The following is a 23,461-nucleotide window of genomic DNA, read 5'->3' on the forward strand; positions in this document are numbered from 1 at the left end:
TAGTAAGAGCTTGATTAGCTGGTTCAGGTGTGTATAATTAGGGTTGGAGCTAAGCTCTGCAAGACACCGGCCCTCCATGACCGAGTTTGGACAGCGTGCTTTAGCCTGATAGCACTGAAAGCAAATGTCCCACCCTCCCTGCAAATCGCAGTCCAGAGCCACGCCCCCTGAACGCATATACGCTTACGGATCAGACGACCAGAGACCATATTACTACAATACATCATGTTATTCACCGGTGAGAAAACGTCATACTACAGTTAGTAAAAGTACTACAATACCAGGAAGGAAGATCAGGTTGATGTTTGCCTGCCATTCCCACAATAGTATCCAGCTGCAACCCCGCAGCCCCACACGTTTCAGGACACACAATCCAGACCATACGATCCAGGCCGGAAGTGAGGGGCGGAGTTAGTAAAACGTAACAACATGGCGGAGAGCAGGGTGAGTAAAGTTTTCACAAAATTTTGTGATGAAAAATTCGTTCAAAAGTTAAATGTTTATGTTATAAATACTGTTTATATGCATGCCTTTCACGTTTTATTTCTGAAGCTTTGAATTGTTGTCATCCTTTACCATTTTCGGGACTTTTCTGCGGACAGTTTGATTACGTTTTAGGTTGTTTGTTGTAAATGGGCTTTGCGATAAAGCCACTTTATGGTTTGAATTTATTACTTTTTGATATATTTAATGCTTTCTTATAATTCTATTAGTTTCATTGTTTGTTGGTTTATTTTATGCTATTCTAGAGCATTGTAAGTTTGTTATTGTCTTTTTCAAATAACAGAGAACGTGTGTTATGCAATTTTTAATTTTATCTCCTGTAGAGACATACTACAATTCAGAGAGGTAAAGAATTACCTCAGCTGCAACAGTGCCAAAACTGTTGCAGCCTTTATCATTGCCCTTTCTGCAGGACATTTAAGCCAACCAGACTGGACAAATTAACATTGCATCTGCAGAGCCATTCCAGCAAGGCAGTTGTCTATGATGATATGGGTATCTTGAGTTGTTTTATTAATATGTGTTGTAGTATAGTTAAGTACTTTACTAATGTAATGATTTATTTGTTTTAGACTTCACTATACACCGATGTGGGCTGGGCTGTAGACCTGCACTTCATTATCACTGTCCATACTGTGGAACTACAGCTTTAAAGAGAAGGGATTTTGAACACCATTTACAAATTTGCAAAAATAAATCGCTTCCCACTTCAGACATAACAGATGTTCAGGAAACCCCATCAGCAGCAAGTGTAACGGTGACCACACCGGCAGTGAAAAAAGCCCCGTTACCAACATGTGAAACAGTGACCACACTGGCAGTGAAAAAAGCCCCGTTACCAACATGTGAAACAGTGACCACACCGGTAATCTTACCAACCACTATTGTTTCCTCAGGCAGGGTCCGTGTACAGCCTGTCATTAAAAGAAGATGCCCTATTTGCAGTGTCCTCATGAATAGAAAAAACTTAAAAAAACACATTGACCGGAAACACATCGAACAACCAATGCAGGATATTAGTGCTGCATTTCATCTTACAAGCCAATGTGTTGATAAGACCAATGGTATATTTACCGTTCTTAAAGCTACTAAAGGACAGAGTGTTCCACTTCATGTTCAATACAAGACATGGGGAGAAGAACATAAGGTCCTCTGTGAAGTAAACGAATGTCAAGTCAACATGGAAGTTGCACGGAGAAGTGGGCTCTTCTCTTACCAATGCAAGCACATAAAATCTGTAATGTACTGCACATCCTCTGCAGAACCTGTCACTTTGAAAGAGGAGGTTTTAACAGAAATGGTAAAAGCAAAGTGGTTCGGTAGCGAAAAGAAAAAAATATGCCTTACTCGGCAGCAACTTGCTGACGGTCACTGTATGCCAATCTCTGTTCAAACTTCAATTGACATCCCACAAACCAAAAAATTCATTTCCGTATTTGAACCCAGTGTATCCTATTACAGCCGGTTGGGACGTGTAATGGTTGTCTATGATACTAAATTAAACACATGGCACTGCCCCTGTGCAAAATCTAAATGTTCATGTGTGCACAAATATATTGCAAAGTGGCACCTGTTTCAAACACAGCGTGACCTGTTTCGGACAGTCTTCAGCACAGAACATTCACCAAACAAAAGGCCACATCCCCAGTCAGAGGAGGAGGAGGATTTCACAAATGAGAGTCCTGTGTATCCGCCAAAAGGTCTGGGACTAAAGAACATGGTATCTTACATTTTTCAGAACAAAAAGATACCCGCTGTTCTGCCAGATGATGTTAGGGTTCCATCACCAGAAAAAAATTACCCAAGAAGCCTCTGTCCTTATGAAACTATGTGTCAGAGATGTCCAGGAGTTGTCCCCCTCAGTGATCCTATTTTAATTACAAGAAAAGCGAAAATACTGTCAAACTGGCACATAATTGAAGGTATGATGGGATAGTTTCAATGTGTGTTTGCTAATAAGCTGTGTTGTCCTCTGATGTATTATTTCTTTATATTTTAGATGTTGCCACTTACAGTAAGCAGTGCCCGCTGTGTGGTATGTTTTACCACTATCAAGAATGGAAAGACGGCTTGCATAATTTTAATGATCACATCATACTTGACCTGCCCTTATGCCTGACTTTGAGAGGCCTTCTCCAGGTAACTTTAAACTTGATATGACTGTATATGATTTTGTAAAGAACATTGTTTATATAGTATACATATGTTTTCAGATGTTTGTGTGTGTTTAAACACATTTCGTTTATTTCAGGTCCACACTGCTGTTAGTAGAGCAGTCGATTTTTTACAAGATTTGACCGGTTATACGTTTCCACCAGCAGATACGGTACTGCATGCCTATTTACATTTTGAAGCCCTCACAGAACAGGAGTACACATATTCATGTGTCACCTGTGGTGATTACCCCCCTGTTGTGATAATGGATTTACACAAGAAGGGTGTTTTCCAGTTTTCTGGTATGTGTATTGTAAACAGTTTTACTTTCAAGTTACTTTTTAAATGTTCTTTTGAGGTGTCGTTATTGTCATTGTAGAATATGCTTTTTTTATAGTAAGTGACGTAGAAGAACCTCCAGAGAGCTTTCAAGGGGAGGTGAATCTAGAAACGTTCTGGGAGGCTTTGTCCAAAGAGATGATATGCCGTGGATTTGTTACAAGTATGTGCAAACATACAGTGTTTAATACACTATGTTGCAAAGAAAGCAAAGTAATGCAACACCTGTTTTTAATGCTGCTGTTTTAGGTGGTGCACATAATCCATTTGCAGTTCCACCTACTTATCACTTCTGGGCTCCTTGGATTGGCAAGAACACACGTCGTTCGGACACTGTGCTAAACACAGAGTTTGAAAAACGTCATGCTTCAAAGTTTTCATCAGAGATCTCAGAAATTACAGTTACCAAGGAGAGGCTCAAGGAAGAACTTCGCAAACAAAAGGTTGGTTAATTGAACCTTTATTTGGTTAAATAATATTTTACAATGCATGCTATATACAGTAATATTTTTTTTGATAGGTAAATGTCATTAGGAGATTGTGCAAAGAATGTGGTTTAGACTCCACCGGATCTCGCAATGACCTCCTCCTCAGATTGTCAAAAGAAATGAAATCCAGGCAGACATATGATAAAATCTTTGAAAAAATTTGGGGAGCCTCTGGTGAGTTTAAATTCTAATTCTGTTTGAAATTGCCAATATATGAAATTTTTATACAATTTATGATATTACCAATACATTATCTTTTAAACCATTTTTAGTATGTTGTATATTTGTTTTTTATTGAATGATATTTTGAATGTAAGTTTGAATCTTCTGCTTTTAGTCTTGTCTTGGGCACCCAGTGACGGGTTCTTCTGATCATTATTATTATTATTGTCTGACCGTTTTCATGAAAGCAACACCAAAGACCATAGAGATGTTCTGAGGAAGATCACTATAGTGCCTCAACTAGCTGGCAAAATAAACAGCCAGGTTGCAGAACAACTGTTCTCAAAGATGAGGAAAAACAACTATTTTTTAAACATGTCTCGGCCTTCTACTCATTTGTTTCAAATGAGAACCATAATTCACCACTACAATGAAAAAAGGAACAATAAAGTGATGACCAAATTAAGGAAGACTTTTGGATCTAAGATGGTGGTGAATATGCATGGACAAGCTGTGTTGGGTGAAGAAAAATACCTTATATGAAATATTAAACACTGTTTTTACAATTGGTGGAAAGACATTGGCCACCAAACATAATGTGTGTTTTGAAGTAACTGAGTTTTGGATGTAACTTTAGATTTGTTTGTATTGTAACAGAAAACATGAACATCTCCAGTGAGGAAACCACAGAAATTGAGATGGAGGACACAACCCTTACATCTGTGACAGTCCCAACCAGTAGGTGTTTATATATCTAGTAACTATTCATTATTTATCTTGATATATAGTTTATAAGCGGTTTTAATCAGTTATCCACATTTTTCCATTACAGCAGAAAATGAAATGGTGTGTAACATCAAACACCTGTCTGCAAATAGAGTGTGCTGGGATTGTCTACCAAGTCATAGGCAATCAGAAATGGTACATGAATGATTGTTTTCAATTTTATGTTTTGTTTAATGGCTTAATACAACACCATGTGCCTCATAAATAAAAATGAATAAAGTTTTTGTTATATCTCTTTAAGCTTGACTGGGCCTTGAGAATAGAGAACCCAGATGAGACAATTGCTGAAATTGACAACATTGTCCTGAAAAGAAAAGATTTTTGGACGCTGGGTCTCAATGAGCAGTTGGAGGCAACAGTGAGTTGAAAAATATTAACTTTGAAACAAACGTCATTGACTGTTTAACTGTAACCGTTTTATTTAAAACATTTGTAGATTGCAAACAGCTGTCTTGAAGTGGTTGCATTGGTGGCTAAAGAACAGGTAAGTTTGATTAAAGCTGCTTTTCTGAAATGGCTCAAGACATAATTGTGTAACTTGTGCTCACTTGTGCAATGGTATGTCACTGTAGGGAATGGATGTGTGGACAGCTGACGCATATGTTGTGGCTACCTGGTTACCTCCAAATAATTTGGACCCATCACTGTCTTTTCCAGTAAGGCCATAAAGTTACATCACATTCATAATACTGAAAATGTAATTTAAATCTGACTTAAAAAAAACTTTTTATTAAAAAAAATGTATTTTAAAATTATCTATAGGATCACATTGCATTCAAAGATGCTATTGTCTTTCCTGCTTGGAAGCCAGGACACTGGATGTTGTGTGTAAGTTATATGGAATTTGGTTACTAAATATATAATTGCATCTGTAAATTGCCTTCATTTGTCTTGTCACAATTCAAAATTACCATTGCACTATTGCAACCTACTAACACACTGTTTTCCAGGTAATGAAGCCAAAAGATAGACAAATCTACTTCTTAGATTCAACCAATCCCTATGGGTTGGGTGATGAGTGCTATGTGCACATTTTCAGGTTGCTTAAATGTGAAAATGTTCATGGTTCGCTGTTCATAAGGTTTGCCTTCAAATGTTCAAAATGTTGGCTTAATGGTTATTTGGATGTTTGCATGATGTTCTGAATTTGCGTGTGTGTGACAATTGTTTTATTTTCTGAAAGGCCCAGTTACTGGGGGCTACTGTTTTTGCAGATTTTCTTTGTATTCATACTCTTTCATATGAACTTTGTTGTTATTATTTGTGTATTTTTGTTTCAGTAAGATGACAGCTAAAATTGCACCTGGCACATGGATGCTACTAAAAAACAAGGTTAATTTTGTAATTGGGACATATGTCAATCTCTTACACACAACCTAAATATTTTTCTTTTTCATTTTTTTTTAAGGATGTCCCCCAACAGATTGGCTATGTGGACTGTGGATTTTCATTCAGGGAAGACATGGAGATTTTTTTAGTTGAATGCCATGAAAAAATGGGGTTAAAATTGAATTCTTCGTTTGAAGAGTGAAAAGTATAAGACTTTCAAAAGCTTTTTTTTTTTTTTATATTACAATTAAATTTCTAAATTTTAATTTTAGTTCTATTTTTGGTTGTTGAAATGTTTTTTTTTTATTAGTATGTTGCACTTTTTCCATGTTCAATTTGAATTTTAAAATAAAAAGTATTCTTGACATCAAACGTCCATTCTCTGTGTCTTTAAGTATTTGTTATAAAACAAACATGACCTAAATATCTCATCATAACCTACAGTCAAAAAAAATATTACGGTTTACTAGATTGATCAAAATTAATATCAATTTAAAAAATAAAATTGTTTTTTTATATAATTTTTTAGTATTTTGTATATTATTAAATATTGTAAATCCTATCAAAATTCTTGGGATAGCTCATATTACATCTAACAAAAGAAATTTGCACTACAAAACTGCGACAGATCCACCGTTAACCATATATGGTTCGCCTTACTTCCGGTCTGGATTGTGTGTCCTGAAACGTCACTTCCGGCCTGGATCGTGTGGTCTGGATTGTGTGTCCTGAAACGTGTGGGGCTGCGGGGCTGCAGCTGGATATATCTCGCCATTCCCGCTGTCTGCACAACTTGCATGATTGCGCTGATGACGTATCCTTTCTGCGCGAACCAGGTGCGCAGAGGTATGCTAATACACATGTTGACGGGCAGGTAGGAAAGTCTGAGCATTTTTATTGGACGAACATTTCTTGGTCCTACTTCCACAGTATATATAAATACATATAAATTCATTTAGACCACTTAATGATTGCTATCGGGATATAAAGAGACTTTCAACCAACATGACAAAAAATGTTTCTGAAGACAATCACCTATTGCACCTTTGAAGTACACGAAGATCAGCGATGCAAACGCTAAGTAAACTACTACTGAATGCAGTTTTAATACAAGTATTTGTTAACTAAATTCTCTTTACGTTTTTGTAAATAGTGTGGAAAAATCCAATGCTAAAGAGCTATTTTCACATTAATAGTTACCATTACAGCTTTTCAGTTAATAACACCCGTGCTCTTGATGTTCTTTCTAGTAACCATGACACGCATATAGACTATATGCATATACATTTATTGAAAACTTTAGAAAACAAAGTAACAAAAGCGTATCCGTGGGTCCTGACTCATATTATTCTGACAACTTTAACAGGTGCAAATTTACAGCATTTGTAATCATTTTGAGCATGTCAATCAATGAATCTCAATTCCAATCCTGGTCAGTACTATTAATAACACACACATTGGTGCACCGCTCCATTGTGGTTCACAGTTAAAAGATCAGGGCACATATATTTTTATACATTGCAGCACCTAATCCATTTGATAAAAAAATCAAAATACAGGGACAGATTGTGAAGTGGGGCATTGGTGAATAAATATGTCAAGTTTAAGCACATGGCAATGAGACGGTTAGGTCACAGCACACTCGGAAATGATGGAAGAAATATGCACATATAAAAATATCAAGAAATATATGTGTGCGCTGGTGTGCTCGAGTCCGTCCTAAGATCTCCTTGTTGTTGTGTCCACATGGTCCATGGTCAATGTTATACAGCAAGTCGAGTCAGTCGGCCGAGTCGAATCAGGTTTCTTTCCCCGGGTTCTGAAAATTGGACCATAATTATGACATGACTATACAGCCATATTGACAGGTTTACATTTTGTCACAATATTTTGGGCTTGATTCTGATGTCTGTATAAGACTCACCCCTGTTTTAGGTCCATGTTGGTTTCTTGCATCCTTTAGGCTTGAACATCCACCAGCTCAGGAGGCATAGGAGATTTTGGGTGTTTGCTTTCAAAATGCTGTTTAAAGGTCTTGGGGTCTGGCATCTGTGTCTACACAAGGAATAACAACGTTTCTTAATAAGGTAAGAGAAGTTTGAGGTACAGTGGTACCTCAGAGAACCAACTCAAACCAGTGACCCTTCGGCCATAACTTAAGTCACATAAATTTCTCACCTTGCAGACAGGACATGTGTGGACCAGCGCTGCTTTGGCTGCAGTCTTCTGATCCGCTCCTTGAGCTTTCTTCTTCTCAGCTGCTTTCTTTGCGTTCTTCTGTTGAGACTGGATCTTCTGCTGCCCACGAGCCATGGCCTTCTCTGAAACACATACATCAGGCATACTGACTCACTCAAGCAGACAGTCTCACTCACCTTTCATTGTATCTCTCGTTCCATAGAGTGAATGGTGACGGACTGAGGAAAGTCATAAAGGATTGAAACAACATTTAGATGAGTAAACGATGACAGAAATTTCATTTTGGGGAGAATTATCCCTTAAAAATATGCCTAAAGCGATAACTACATGATTTACACAAGTGAAAGAAATCGGACAATCTAACGACAGGGTTTATCAGAAAATAAATCATCATAACGATAATAAACGTTAAAAATATTATACATGTTTATAATTAATGTAAAATACACGCCCAGAAACGTATAGATCACGAGAAGTGTCTTTCCCTGGAAGAGAACCCGAAAATCGCAATATAGAGACCGCAAAGATCACATTAGCTAGTAGCTCATCCGCCTTAATCAAAACTGATCCAAACGGAGTAGTGGCGATGTACAAAACGGCTCAGATTAAAAATAACATTATTATTAACCATAAACGCCTTTAAAAACAACAAACATGATATTTATAAGGTGAAGGGTGGCAGATTGGTCAATAGTTAAAGACAAATACCTCGCTTTAAGACACGGTAGGAAGTGAAGCTCGACTGACGCTATTCAACAGCTTCCGTCGGAAAGACTTACATAATAAAGGTTTTCCTACTCAAACTGATAAGATGATGATTTAAGATGGATAAGTTGATTAAGTACTTTTATTTATTTTTATTATTGTAATAATTGTATGTGTGACTGGTTTGAAGATGGAGTATTCCCAAACAAAAATGAGCGAGGCTAAATGTTGACGTTGTAATACATGTGTTAGCCTCTGTGTGGCTGCAGTATTCAGTGATGGGAGAAACGGAGCCTTCTGAATCTTTAAATTAAAAAAAATAAAAAAAAAAAAACATTTTTAATTCGTTTAATGATTGGCTCGAAACACCACGCGCTGAGGCCATCTGCTGGTCACATGCATGTTAACGCAATGAAAAGAAACAGCAACTAATGCTAGGATATTTCTGCCGCACTTTGAAATCTACACATTATATTTACACATTTATGAATCTTCGCAGAATATGTCAATTTTAAGTTCGTGTCCATGCTAATACATTTTTTAACACAACAATTAAATAATTGTATTTCTCAGAAAGGAATGAGTGGTCAGTTGTCTATTTAGTTTGTACACTTTTATTTTGACGAGTGTATTCACAAAAAGTTTGCGGAAGTTGTGTTGGTGTACTTCCGTAGCAAAAGACAAAAATGGCAGAACGAGGATACAGTTTTTCTCTCACAACATTTAGGTAATTCTGTAATTTATTGATTGATAGATGGTTGTAATATTTCATTATAAATCTCTTGTTGCATGCATTCAGTGAAAATAGTTGTGTTTTGTTTGTCATGTGTGTTACACGTACTTAATTGTATGCCACATCAGAGATGCAGTGTCACGATGTTGGTTACTATGGAGCTTGACTACTGATGCTCATTTATCTCTTTTAGTGCTTTATTTTTTTTACTGAACTTATTTATTCCTCTGTTTACTGTATTATCCCAAGTAATTGTTCACTGTCCTGTTTTATTACATGTTTTACTACAGATTTTGTTTAATTCTCTGGCGAATATTATTTGTTGATTCATTAATATTTTGTGGTTTGTACTATATTCAGTGACATAATATTAAAAAAGTATGTAAAAGTTAGTATGAAGCTTTCGTTCAAGCTGAGAATCACGGTTTTAAATGATAAAAATCTTTGATGACATTTGAAATGATGTAAAATCAAAATTATGTATTGGTCGAAAAAATAAGTTATACATTCAGCTTCAGATGATTTCAGATGTATTTCTGTCAAGCTAATGCATTTATTATTTATTTATTTTCCCCCCAACACAGCCCCTCTGGCAAACTGGTGCAGATTGAATATGCTCTGGCAGCTGTAGCAGCCGGTGCTCCATCTGTAGGAATCAAAGGTATGTTTATATATAGATCAGTGAATTAGAAACTTCACAAACCATGATCAAATCAAAATTACATGGTTATTTTTTTAAATGGAATATCTGATGCAGAAACGCTTCTGAAAGGGCATTTAAGTGTCATTGCCCAGACTGCTACTCGGAGAAGACCGAAATGCATTTAAACAGGAATCAAAACTATATACTTTGATACTAGGGCGGTGGTGGGTCAGATTTGCTTATTTCTAAGGGTTTGAGAACCACAGATTTAAACTACAGTAGGCAACATTTGAAGTGGATCAAAACCTTTCATCAAAGTTGTCCTAAAACCAAAATGCGTTCTTGTCTTAGGACAACTCTGGTGATCTTTTTTGATCCACTTCAAATGTTGACTACTGTATATAGGCTACCTACAGTATACAGTTTCTCCATAGGTGCTGCACTTAAATCGTAAATTTGTTTTGAATGACCTTTTGTCATTATTTGCAGCATCAAATGGAGTTGTGCTTGCAACTGAGAAGAAACAGAAGTCCTTACTGTATGATGAACAGAGCGTGCACAAAGTTGAGCCCATAACCAAACACATTGGCATGGTGTACAGTGGAATGGGTCCTGACTACAGGTATGAAACAACAGTGCAGTATTTATTTCAAACCGATAGCCGATTTGTTCTAAAAATGAAACTCTTAAAATAAGCCCTTCTTAAAGAAACAGTGCACCCATCAATGGAAAATGTTATTTGTTATCTAGATGGTCTGTAAGGAATGATCTCTCTTGACAGGGTGCTGCTCAGGAGAGCAAGAAAGCTGGCGCAGCAGTATTTCCTGGTATACCAAGAGCCAATCCCCACAGGCCAGCTGGTAGAGAGAGTGGCTTCTGTTATGCAAGAATACACACAGTCAGGGTATGTTGACTTCTTTCTATCTTTTATTATACCTTACTTTAATTAGAGCTCTTGTAGTAATATTAGTGTCATGTTTTGTAGAGGTGTGCGGCCGTTTGGAGTCTCTCTTCTCATTGCCGGTTGGGATGAAGACAGACCATACTTATTTCAGTCAGACCCATCGGTACAACAAATAACAATCACAAGCTTTTCATCACTGTTTGTTCTTAATTCAACATGCAACCATTTATGTTGTGAAACCATGTCTGAATGGTGATATCCCACAGGGAGCATACTTCGCCTGGAAAGCCACAGCAATGGGAAAGAACTATGTGAATGGAAAAACGTTCCTTGAAAAAAGGTATCAAAGTAATCCACTTTTTGAATTATTGTAGTGTATAAGATGGAAATGATTTTGCAAAAGATTTACAGCGTGGCTTTGTACAATTTCATTACAGATATAATGAAGATCTGGAACTTGTTTCATTACAGATATAATGAAGATCTGGAACTTGAAGACGCTATACACACTGCCATCTTAACTTTGAAGGTGAGTTCATCTCTAAATAACCTCATATATCAGATTGCTCAAAACAAGATCTATAGTGTTTTCTTTTTCTTACAGGAAAGTTTTGAAGGGCAGATGACCGAGGACAACATCGAGGTGGGCATCTGTAATGAGGCAGGATTTCGCAGACTGTCTCCTGCTGAGGTGAAGGATTACCTGGCAGCAATTGCTTAAACAACAGCACTACAACTGCTTACACAGTTTACTATTTTGGTTTGGTTGTTAATTTGAATGCTGCATTTTTTGCTGCAACTGATTTCTCTATAAAAGTATGCATATTATTAACAAATGTTACATCCTGCGCATTTCACTATGACATTTCTTTGTGACTTTTGTACCTGATTGTAATTATGAATTACCTTGTAAGGTGTCGTGTGGGATCTGAACTGTTTTATTAGTAAAAAAGTGTTTGACAGGCAACAGATACGTATTTCAAGGCCTGCTTCGTCACAGTACTGTCTATGCTAATGGGATCTTTCCCTGAGGCTCAGTCTATGTAAATTTTTCAACATCAACATTTTTTTTTTATTTAACTCCAAAGTGTTGAACAAAGTCTGAAAGGTTGTAAACCTCTCCATATCCCACTCGAGCATCCATGCAGATGAAGTCATCGAGATTCATTTTAGATTCTGTGAAAAGAACACATACACTGTAAGAGGAAGAAGAACTCAAATCATGATATTTACAGAATTGTGGCAAATAACACAAATAATTTTACAACAAACCTGATGTCTCTAAACATGGGTATGGTGGGGGCGGCATACGCCAGTTCCCAACTGAATCCTTCATATGTGACCGATCAGAAGCAAACTTTTTCAAGTAGGTGTCGCCTGGTATGACACGAAGTTTCCTGAAATGCAGCAGATAACCGTTGATATGGCTAGTATTATAAACTTTTTGTTACAATGCAGTTCAGATCGGAAGAAAGCAGGTTTTAAATGCTCATCAGAACGAAAAGCCTCCTTTGAATATCCATCAAATAGGCAAGGGAAGGGAAGGATGGTGTCTAAATCATATATATAGCTCTGTCCTTGTTTATTTACGTGTAGAAGAATAACATGGTAATCCTAAAGGCAGGTGCACAAAAATATTATATATTAGTAAAAGGTAAATTAAAAAAAATCTACGATAATTTTTCCTTATTAAAAAATGCTCTTACCCAGATTACTGGTTGATCCCCTCGACTGTATTTTTGTTTCCAAATGGGTATCTGCATTAATTGTAAAATGACACACACACACACACAAATATATATATATATATATATATATATACAGTACACTAACATGATCGTTATATATGCGTAGAGACGTTAGTCAGCCTCACCATTTTTCTTTCATTAGATATAAAGACTACATACTTCATCCAACGAGCAAGCGCCCTGATCCTTGACATATTCACACATTTTACATACATTTTCCTCACTGCAGAAAAAAATAAAATATATTGTTAATTTAATAAAAATGAAGGTGCTAATGTGATATTACACCTACCAGTAGCAGCTGGACACTGGTTTATGAGTGATAATTATATATTCAGACGAGGCGCTTCCTTCTTTCATTCTTCCCATTCACGTGTTATACTATGATGTATTTTGATTATAACGACATTACGAAAAAACAGATATAATGGTGTTTGTTACAGTTTATTTTGTCCGTATCCGTAAGAAACTTTAGACAGGTTGGTCGTTCCGGTGTGTCAATGGGATGACGCGCGAACAGTCCTCATGTGAATTGCAAATGTAATGTGCGCAATTATCACTGTAATTGTTCAACGATTTCGCTAGTCTAAAAGCACAATTAAAAAACACGTTAGCGGTAGATAATGTGCAATTAGACATCTCTTTCAAACAGGCCTAAAATGGTTGATGGGTTAAACCAACCTAATTCTACATTTTCACAACAAAGATACGTTTCTCTTATTATTTACCTGTGTTAGGCTACACACTTCTGTTTAAAGTTCGGAGTCAGTAAGAGATACATTTTTTTTAAATACATCAATAGGCTACTTTACTTTACAGCTGCATTAAATTAATTGACAATGACCGATTATAATGATAATAAATTCTGCTCTTTTGTACTTTCTATTCAAATAATCTTGACTAGAATGTTTCACGGTTTCCACAAAAATATGAATCAGATAATAATTAGGCTATAGGCCGTAAATGTTTCAAATCAGCATAGAATTGTTTCTAAAAGACCATGTGACACTGAAGACTGGAGTAGGCCTAATGACATGAATGAATTACATTTAACAAAACATTTTTATAACATTTTCATAATATTTCGCAATGTTACTGTATTATAATTAACTAAATGCAACTTTGGTGAGACTTCCTTCAAAAATCTCAAAAAAAATTTCCTCGCAATTTTATAGCTCACAATTAGGCTACGACTTTTTGCTCAGAATCGCGAGCTTATATTCAGAATTGTGCGATTAAAAGTCGTAACTTTTCTATTTTTATCTGTAGCAGAAACAGTGGTGTGGCCTTTTATAAAGACGTAGGCCTACACACCTGATTCAGATAACTGACATGGGTTATTCAAATTTTAACTAATTTGAATACAAACTTTGGCATATAAAAAACACCGTGGCGGCGTTGAAATATTAAATTAATATGTAGGGTTTGAAAGTAAGTAAACAAACAAACAATTCTACATCAGCTATTTTTAATCAGATGTTGTCTTCTTTATAGCCTACTTGTTTCTCAAATCAAACAACGCATAAGGCTCTAGCCTTCGCTTAGCAAACTGAATTAACTTACACTGTGGACCTATTTAATTTGGGGGGAAATTACATTCCACCACTGAACTTTGCACTGTTGGTTACCTCATTTTGTATCAAACAAATCAGGCCCAATGTTTTAGACTAAAAAAACAAGTAAATCAACAATTAACCTCAATTCTTGTTGCAATGAATGTTTAGAGGAATAAGAAACCGCCCAGCCATTAACACCTCGTTTTTATGAACAGCACTTACTAACAGAATGCAACACCTTTAGACCATTGAGAGCTAAAGCATGGCTATAAATGGGGCCTGATCTCCTCGGTTTTCAGTCTGGACCAGAAGCTCATCATGACTAACGGTGTGAACGGAGGACTCCGCGGTCTGTTGGCAGAATCAAGTGGCGTTCCAAGAAGGAGATACAAAAGATACACTACGGGAACTTACATCGGACTTATTGCATACGCAATTCAAGATTCACCAGACAAGATGCTCACGTTCAAACAGGTAACATGACCTAAAAGTCGTAAATCTGCTAAATATAAGACTCCGCAGTCTTGACGCATGCTAACATATGCCCTATTTGTGCAGATAATGAAAAAGCTGGAACCATTTGTCTTCGGAGACAAAAAGGGCATTGAGAACAACATCAGAGTCTGTCTATCATCAAACAGGTGTTTTGCAAAGGTGAGTTTATTAAATTTATTAAATTTATATTTTATTTTGAGGCAACGAGTTACAATACACGTGTATAGGCTACTGTTAGTAACAGACTTTTCTATGTTTGTGTGTTTATAGGTGCCAGTCGATCCGGATTATCCAAATCCTAAAAAGAATTTCTGGAAAGTGGATGAAAATGGCATTACTCCAAAAATGTTTCGCCGACATTTCAAACATCTAATCAACATATTCCCTGGCCTGTCGATTCCGACACAACCGGTGGATGAGTGTGAAGACAATTCTTATGCCCCTGAGCCTCTTACTCCAGCCTGCGAGGTCACAGAAAACAAAAGTGAATGATCAATTTAGCCTTCTCAAATCAACATGACTTGCCTAAAATAAAACCTATAGACATAAAACCCTTCATGCAATTCACAATATTAATTTAAATATGTAACCTAGATAAATGTGTGCTGTTAGCAGTGTTGGGCAAGTTACTTCCAAAATGTAATACATTATATATTACTAGTTACTGTCTTTTGAAAGTAGTTACATTACAATATTACTGCATCTAATCAACATATTCCCTGGCCTGTCGATTCCGACACAACCGGTGGATGAGTGTGAAGACAATTCTTATGCCCCTGAGCCTCTTACTCCAGCCTGCGAGGTCACAGAAAACAAAAGTGAAGGCAAATTTACAGGCCCTTTTTCCATAGATTCGTTATTGAAGAGCGACCGCGAAGTGAAGCGCATGCGCAGCACGCGTTTGGAGGAACATGCACACTACATAGACGCACAGCGTGGAACGACCAAGAGAAAAAACGTTTATGAATATGAAGCTACTGTTTCAGCAGTAGGATGTGAACTGGCCTCAGCGAAAAGACCTCGTCTATCTTCAGGACCTCAGTTCGGACCGTCTCTGCCTCCACATATCACATATAATCACCATGTTCTCTTTAGCTCTCCTTTAATGTATGATACTAGATATGTCAGCTGGTGAACAGCCAGAATGACCACATATAAATAGGAAGAAATTGCACTTTGTTTTTGTTATTTTTTTCTTTTTTTAATAAAACAAACTTTTTCACATTTTTGTTTACTTTGCTTGATGACATTATCTTAAGGCATTTTCTGATAGCATAAATAGGCTATTGTATGTAGTCTATCATGATATAGGCCTAATCTATTTAAATATTCTAATTTTTATATCATATATACTACTTCAGAGTACTATATCTTATTTATAGAACATCATTATAACGGATAACATTTGGAACACATCCAAAGGCTGACATTACATATTTTTAAACACACAGTTTGATGACTTATAACGGAGAAACATGAAATAATTGATCTTTTAAACATGATTTCAGCCATATTAAATAGTTTTAACTTAACTTTTCCAAGTTTGTAGCTTAAAGTGAAAAATGTCTAATTATTCTTATTATAATTTAGGAAAACATAGGCCTATAGTCTATTAGAAAAAAAAAATCTTGATGTCCGGTATTTGTTAGGCTAACAGGTGAACTTAAATCAATCCCAAACATTAACATAACATTTCACAAAGTGAGATCTCAGAAAACAATGTAGCCTAGCCTATTTCACATACATAGCATTAACATAATGTTTGTCCTCGTCAATCAAAACAGGTCGATCATTATGTTAATCGGTGATTAGTACATCGTCCAAGATAAAGCTCACATAATAGTGGAGGAGCTATACTTTCCCGTAAAAACATGTTTGCTTTGCGGCCAGGGGCGTAGCGTCTTGTAGCAGGTGCATATGGGCCCGGGCGTATTGTGGGCCCGCCGAGCCGAGGGGGAACCTTTAATTGAAACGAGGGAATGAATAGATCCCGGCCCTTCCGACAGCTTATCAGAATTCTCGGCCTGAGTCTGACCCGAGCCCGTGTCATTTCTTTCTCTCTCTCTCTCTCTCTTTCTTCCCCTTTGCACAGCTGCTATTGCAGCAAATAGTCCAGTTTTGGTTCTTAATGGCAAAGTGGTTATATTTCTTTTCGTTTCTTTATTAAGTTAATTTAGAAATATGTTTGGAACATTTTATGTTTGTTAAATTCAAGTTGTTGTTGTTGTTGTATTTTTAAAGTAACGACCAAGCGGCCAGCGGCGGACTGAGTTGAGCATGTGTTTGATCAATTTAGCCTTCTCAAATCAACATGACTTGCCTAAAATAAAACCTATAGACATAAAACCCTTCATGCAATTCACAATATTAATTTAAATATGTAACCTAGATAAATGTGTGCTGTTAGCAGTGTTGGGCAAGTTACTTCCAAAATGTAATACATTATATATTACTAGTTACTGTCTTTTGAAAGTAGTTACATTACAATATTACTGTCTCTGAATTGTTATGCGTTACACTACTTTTGAGTTACTTTTGAGTTACTTTCACTAAAATATCCACATTAGTATTATAAAATGCCAAAATGTAGTCTATTTCTGCTCATTCTACATCCAGTGGAGGGTAATGTGGTAGGTCTATAGAATAAAATTATAAAATCATATAGCGCCGCGCCACACAAATAGCCTATGAACCAAACTCTTCGCATATTCATTCATTTTATATATACAACACTATGATTTAATAAAAACAGATTTTATTTTTAGTTAAACTTAATTTTTGTTGCTTGTCTGCACTCGTCCGCCGCCTTTTTCTCTTCTCCGACCCCGCAGCTCTCTCCGATAGCTTAGTGCTAGTGGCACCAGTCCAGGTGTTTCCAGGTTTTACTCGTGCTATTTCTCCATGTTGAGAGTTTGGTGTCGCACATATTGCACCTGACTATGCATTCTTATCCTTTTCTCCAATGAACTGAAAATAACAGGAGTGTGTCCATCTCACAAATGTAGAATCCGGCTCTGCAGTCATCTCAACCATCTAATTCCAGCAACAGGAACCGAGCCGAGGGGGAACCTTTAATTGAAACGAGGGAATGAATAGATCCCGGCCCTTCCGACAGCTTATCAGAATTCTCGGCCTGAGTCTGACCCGAGCCCGTGTCTTTTTTTTCTCTCTCTCTCTCTCTCTCTTTCTTCCCCTTTGCACAGCTGCTATTGCAGCAAATAGTCCAGTTTTGGTTCTTAATGGCAAAGTGGTTATATTTCTTTTCGTTTCTTTATTAAGTTAATTTAGAAATATGTTTGGAACATTTTATGTTTGTTAAATTCAAGTTGTTGTTGTTGTTGTATTTTTAAAGTAACGACCAAGCGGCCAGCGGCGGACTGAGTTGAGCATGTGTTTGATCAATTTAGCCTTCTCAAATCAACATGACTTGCCTAAAATAAAACCTATAGACATAAAACCCTTCATGCAATTCACAATATTAATTTAAATATGTAACCTAGATAAATGTGTGCTGTTAGCAGTGTTGGGCAAGTTACTTCCAAAATGTAATACATTATATATTACTAGTTACTGTCTTTTGAAAGTAGTTACATTACAATATTACTGTCTCTGAATTGTTATGCGTTACACTACTTTTGAGTTACTTTTGAGTTACTTTCACTAAAATATCCACATTAGTATTATAAAATGCCAAAATGTAGTCTATTTCTGCTCATTCTACATCCAGTGGAGGGTAATGTGGTAGGTCTATAGCATAAAATTATAAAATCATATTTAGATACCGGTATGTAGGTCTACATTAATGTTACGTTGTGGTTTAGGTTAAACACAGTGGAAGCTGAAGCGCGCTTTGCAGGACATGGAAGCGCCTGCGGGATCACTTGCATTTTTTTCTGAAGAGTGGAAACTTAACATTTGCCGTCATTTTTGCTCATTTTTGCTCGGAATTGTAAAGGGTCTACTTTTATTTGTGTGCACTCACAAGCAATATCAACAAAAACCTGTGCTTTTGTAAAATAATTAAGGAAAACAAACAGGATGCACTTTCTGTCGTCTTGGTCTTGAGCAGGGGTGCGTTTCCCGTACAACTACGTAACTCGCTGATTAACCACCATAGTACGATGCATCGTTGTGGAAACGAACTAGCTAGTCACGACTGTTTCCCGAAACCATGGTACCTGTGTCGCAGATCCATCGTTTAAACCACGTTGATTTCAGCTGTCGTTATGACGTTGTTCTTCTTCTTCTTCGATCTAATGTAGGCTAATCCGTAAAGATGTATTTCTCTCTAAAGGCGCACGTCCTGAGGAGATGGCAGTAAGGATCGTCAACTTCATCTTGTGACACTGACTCAGAAAATACTAGTTCATTAATAAATCATTCAATTATCTCCTTAGTATTTATTTATTTAGGCCTATTTATTGTTTTTTGGGCTTCTGTGCCAAGATTGTGTTTGCATGCAGTACAAATAGCCTATGGCGGCATTTTAGTACCATGTTAAAAAATAAGATTAAGTCATAATATTTTAAGAATAAAGTCAAAATTACGATAATAAAATCAGGTTATAGGCCTATTGCGTGAAGTTAATGTGAGAATTCCACCTATACTCCGCCAAAAATGTATAAATAAAATAAAATAATATAAAATAAAAAGTCAACCTGTCATTCTTCACATTTAACATAAAAAAACAACAATAAGAGGTAGGCTTATTTACGTTTTTTGAAGCTCTAATTGATTGATTTCATGAAACATTCGTTTGTATTAAATTGTTCAGATTTTTTCAACATGCATTCAAATATTTATTCATGTTTATTTCGTACTGCAGATATTAAAGTGGAAAATATAATTGATTCAAATGCTGCTTGAACGTATATCTCACAGCAAATTTAGAAGCGTAAAAACACATTTATTGTTTGTAGTATTTTATTATAAAGTTGACAGAAGGCTGACACTTTGTGTTTTAATATAAGTAACAAAGCACAAAGCTTATTGCGATTATTGGGTGGCTTGCGTGCTACAAATGATGAATGGACTTGAAAACGTTAAATATTATTTCCAAGCATTTATACCGTAAATAAAACAGCTTGTGAATACAGGTAACGTTAATCACTTCAGAAAAATCAACAATAAGTTAACCGAGTTGGAGCCAATAACGTTTGGGGGGGCCCATACAAATTTTTTTGCATATGGGCCCGGGGCTGACTTGCCACGCCACTGTTTGCGGCACAAGGTTTATTTTCGCATTTGCCACGGGGTGGCGGTAAAATGTTAAAGTTGGATATTGATGTAAATTACATTAAAGCAACTAAAGAACATTGACTTATTAATTCATTAACGATATAGACCTAAACTCGGGAGTATAAAATTGTTTGGAAATGGACTATAATTTGTGTTATTTCTATTGATTTCATTTTTAGTCTTTTGAAAGCTGATGCCAGTTTTGACCTGTTTTCTGAAACCAGCAGTAACTTGAATGCTTGAAACCTTTTTTGTCGAACAAGTTTCGATTGTTCCCAATAACGCCATGATTCTGCATTATTTACCCAAAACACACTGTAAACATATTTTTTATGATTCTGCATTATTTACCCAAACCACACACTGTAAAAAAATATTTTTGTAAGGTAAAGTTGTAAATAAAAGAAAGATTACTATAAATATTAGCTTTTTTTTTTAATATATTAAACCATAAAGCAAATAATATGTTACCCTGGACCACAAAACCAGTCATAAGGGTAAATGTTTTGATATAAATAATATATCAATTCTGAATAAATAAGCTTTCCATTGATGTATGGTTTGTTAGGATAGGATAATATTTCGCTGAAATACAACTATTTGAAAATCTGGAATCTGAGGCTGCAAAAAAATACAAATATTGAGAAAATCGCCTTTAAAGTTGTCCAAATTAAGTCCTTAGCAATGCAAATTACTAATCAAAAATTAGGTTTTGATATATTTACGGTAGGAAATTTACAAAATATCTTCATGGAACCTGATCTTTACTTAATATCCTAATGATTTTTGGCATAAAATAAAATTCAATATAAAAATCAATAATTTTGACCCATACGATTCATTGTTGGCTATACCTGTGCTACTTATGACTGGTTTTGTGGTCTAGGGTCACGTATAGTAAATTACAAGTATAAAGGTTGTGGATTGAACCGACATTTAAAAAAAAATATATTTTTTATGCGAGCTTAGTGATTCATGTAATTTGAACATCTACAGAATATAAGGACAGAAATATTTGAATAATCACATACTGAAGTGTTCTTCATCTGCACTGAAAAAAAATGGCATAGACACAGTTTTCACTCAGAAATTGGTAGTAAATTTCACAATTAATTACAAAGAAATGGCAAATAGCTAACGCAGTGAAAGTTTAAGCTAAAACAGTATACTTTCTTGTCAAACATATTCCATTAACCTTTGATTCCAGTAATCTTTGTTTTATATTACAACTTTTTTTTAAATATATATATACATTGTGTGTTTTGGGCAAATAATGCAGAATCATGGTGTTATTGGAAACAATGGAAACTAGTTAGACAAAAAAAAAAAAGGTTTCAAGCTATCAAAGTTACTGCTGGTTTCAGAAAACAGGCCAAAACTGACATCAGCTTTTAAAAGACTAGAAATGAGATCAATAGAAATAACACAAATTACAGTTCATTTCCAAACAGTGTTGAGGTCTATATATCGTTAATGAATTAATAGGCTAATGTAAGTCAATTTTGGCCTGTTTCCTTTAAGTTTCAAGGTCAAAGGCATTTAATTTTTGGGTACTTTCAGCGGGAGATATTATCTTCTGAGATATCCAATATTTAAAAACGGTACAATACATTTACAGCAGTAACTTTGATGGCTTGAAACCTTTTTTGTCTAACGAGTTTCCACTGCTCCCAATAACATCATGATTCTGCATTATTTACCCAAAACACACACTTTAAAAGAAGATTTTCTGAAGTTGTAAATAAAACAAAGATTACTGGAATATGATTTACAAGAAAGCACTGTTTCAGTACTATTTACACTTTCACCTTGTTAGTCATTCGCCGTTTCTTTGTAATTAACTGTGAAATTAACTACCAATTTCTGAGTGAAAATTGTTTCTACACCTTTTTTTAGTGCAGATGAAGAACACTTAGTCTATGTGATTATTATTCAAATATTTCTGTCCTATATTTCTTTAGATGTTCAAAACTGTTCAATGAATGCCATTTCAACTGACAACTGGCCATGCAAAGAAGTGACAGCAAATACACCACAGACTCTCTCTCTCTCTCTCAATTTTTTCAATTCAATTCACTGTGTGCTTTATTGGCATGACAATTGTTACAATGTATTGCCAAAGCATAGTGTTTACATTGAATCTAGAACAGATATATATGCAACAAAAACATGCATGTATATACATTTAAAAAGTAAAACAAATTAACATTTTAGAATTCTACGAACAATTTATAATTCAATGTGGTGTGTGTGTGTGTGTGTGTGTGTGTGTGTGTGTGTGTGTGTGGTGTGTGTGTGTGTGTGTCTCTCTCTCTCTCTCTCTGGTGCTCTGGTATTTAGTGCAGACAGACAGAGATATCAATAGCCTACTGAAATAGCGGTACTCTAAACACAGGTGTTACCAGGAAGTAGGCCTAGTCTTATTGTTTAATCACATGATTAATATTTGTCTCAGATGTTTAGTTTGAAAGAGTGCTGTTGGAACTGATGTTACATGCTTGGACTGTCAGTATTAGCAGTCTTCTGAATTCTTCCACGTGGATTATGGAAGGTTGACAGATTATGACACCTCAACTCCTCTTCTGACTGATTGTCATGGATTAAGTTCGCAAAACAAGCTATTTGTGTGTGCTGTAGAATTGATCTCTTTATAAATTAAGCTAATAACAATAGGCTAAATAAATGAGACAGAATATATAAGCTACTGTCTCATGTTTTATATTGTAATGCATTTATATATTGTAAGATAATTTTATAGCCTATTGTAATGACCCTGAAAACTCATCTCTTCCGTGAGGACGTAACCGCATACTGGAGGGGGAAAAAAAGCTTTCACTTTTCCTTATAGTCCCTCCCTACTAACGATGTCTAAAACGTTGTATTACAGGCATTTCTCGTGTTTTATTTGTCTCTTTATGATAGCTAGATCTTTTTGTTGTCATCATTTGTTAGTCGCTTTGTACAAAAGCGTCTGTTAAATGAATAAATGTATAGGCTAAATGTTGTAATTGTTACTAGATATATGCAGTTGAATGCACCACCAGCCAACAGGAGGCGGAGACACGACAGCAGCATCTCACTCTCTTGTGAAAACTATGATTCAAGTTTTACATCACCACATACAGGAATGGGATTTAGGTTACTGCTTCTCAGATTTTAGACTTCAATTGCTCACAATATTATTAACAATATTCACAATATTTTAATTTGATAATGTTTCTCTTTAGCTTTACATATTTAACACTGCAAACTACTTTAAATATTAATATTAGACAATAAAAATGCAGTCATTTAATTTTGTAAACAAAATTTGTTATGTTGTAGCCTAGTCTATACATAATATCATGTTTAACATTTTTCTCACAGTATAATAAATGTTTATACATTAATATATAGGCCTACCTACTAGCTATATATTTCAGGAAGGTGGTCCCTCGCTGCCTCGCATAGCCTATAGGCGTAGCTTGACGTTTGAGTT

At 35.8% G+C, this 23,461-nt stretch overlaps 4 protein-coding genes and 1 pseudogene across 8 annotated transcripts; 3 read left to right on the top strand and 2 right to left on the bottom strand.

Moving 5' to 3' along the window:
- Positions 1 to 287: 287 nt before the first annotated feature.
- On the top strand, positions 288 to 5,865 carry LOC107670269 (uncharacterized). Its single transcript, XM_016462815.1, has 15 exons — positions 288 to 444; positions 828 to 993; positions 1,077 to 2,426; positions 2,504 to 2,643; positions 2,756 to 2,960; positions 3,056 to 3,160; positions 3,247 to 3,440; positions 3,518 to 3,659; positions 4,305 to 4,385; positions 4,480 to 4,568; positions 4,675 to 4,791; positions 4,870 to 4,917; positions 5,006 to 5,089; positions 5,196 to 5,261; positions 5,714 to 5,865. Exons 1-15 carry the CDS (start codon positions 430 to 432, stop codon positions 5,714 to 5,716), a joined length of 2,805 nt encoding a protein of 934 aa, XP_016318301.1. The 5' UTR covers positions 288 to 429; the 3' UTR covers positions 5,717 to 5,865.
- Positions 5,866 to 7,034: 1,169 nt separating this feature from the next.
- Positions 7,035 to 8,758, bottom strand: LOC107670289 (zinc finger protein 706). 2 transcript variants are annotated; one of them, XM_016462855.1, is made up of 4 exons: positions 8,670 to 8,758; positions 7,941 to 8,083; positions 7,687 to 7,817; positions 7,035 to 7,581 (listed from the first exon to the last, which is right to left on the bottom strand). In XM_016462855.1, exons 2-3 carry the CDS (start codon positions 8,073 to 8,075, stop codon positions 7,722 to 7,724), a joined length of 231 nt encoding a protein of 76 aa, XP_016318341.1. In that variant the 5' UTR covers positions 8,076 to 8,083; positions 8,670 to 8,758; the 3' UTR covers positions 7,035 to 7,581; positions 7,687 to 7,721. The 2 variants fall into 2 exon arrangements, with proteins under 2 accessions (XP_016318341.1, XP_016318340.1); XM_016462854.1 differs by having other exon boundaries at positions 7,941 to 8,179; positions 8,670 to 8,748.
- A 536-nt stretch (positions 8,759 to 9,294) lies between these two features.
- LOC107670288 (proteasome subunit alpha type-2-like) lies at positions 9,295 to 11,898 on the top strand. Of its 2 annotated transcripts, XM_016462851.1 has the most exons (8): positions 9,295 to 9,393; positions 9,984 to 10,060; positions 10,532 to 10,664; positions 10,824 to 10,946; positions 11,028 to 11,109; positions 11,213 to 11,286; positions 11,418 to 11,475; positions 11,551 to 11,898. In XM_016462851.1, exons 1-8 carry the CDS (start codon positions 9,353 to 9,355, stop codon positions 11,665 to 11,667), a joined length of 705 nt encoding a protein of 234 aa, XP_016318337.1. In that variant the 5' UTR covers positions 9,295 to 9,352; the 3' UTR covers positions 11,668 to 11,898. The 2 variants fall into 2 exon arrangements, with proteins under 2 accessions (XP_016318337.1, XP_016318338.1); XM_016462852.1 differs by lacking the exon at positions 11,551 to 11,898 and having other exon boundaries at positions 11,384 to 11,456.
- Positions 11,899 to 12,004: 106 nt separating this feature from the next.
- LOC107670290 (protein N-terminal glutamine amidohydrolase-like) lies at positions 12,005 to 13,054 on the bottom strand (annotated as a pseudogene).
- A 1,006-nt stretch (positions 13,055 to 14,060) lies between these two features.
- LOC107670287 (forkhead box protein H1-like) lies at positions 14,061 to 15,939 on the top strand. 3 transcript variants are annotated; one of them, XM_016462850.1, is made up of 5 exons: positions 14,061 to 14,125; positions 14,550 to 14,724; positions 14,809 to 14,904; positions 15,016 to 15,229; positions 15,564 to 15,939. In XM_016462850.1, exons 2-5 carry the CDS (start codon positions 14,569 to 14,571, stop codon positions 15,878 to 15,880), a joined length of 783 nt encoding a protein of 260 aa, XP_016318336.1. In that variant the 5' UTR covers positions 14,061 to 14,125; positions 14,550 to 14,568; the 3' UTR covers positions 15,881 to 15,939. The 3 variants fall into 3 exon arrangements, with proteins under 3 accessions (XP_016318336.1, XP_016318334.1, XP_016318335.1); XM_016462848.1 differs by having other exon boundaries at positions 14,097 to 14,125; positions 14,466 to 14,724; XM_016462849.1 differs by having other exon boundaries at positions 14,097 to 14,125; positions 14,466 to 14,724; positions 15,016 to 15,123; positions 15,458 to 15,939.
- Positions 15,940 to 23,461: the final 7,522 nt, after the last annotated feature.

This window comes from Sinocyclocheilus anshuiensis, unplaced genomic scaffold (genome assembly GCF_001515605.1).
Source record: "Sinocyclocheilus anshuiensis isolate Anshui unplaced genomic scaffold, SAMN03320099.WGS_v1.1 scaffold913, whole genome shotgun sequence".
NCBI classification, from domain to species: domain Eukaryota; kingdom Metazoa; phylum Chordata; class Actinopteri; order Cypriniformes; family Cyprinidae; genus Sinocyclocheilus; species Sinocyclocheilus anshuiensis.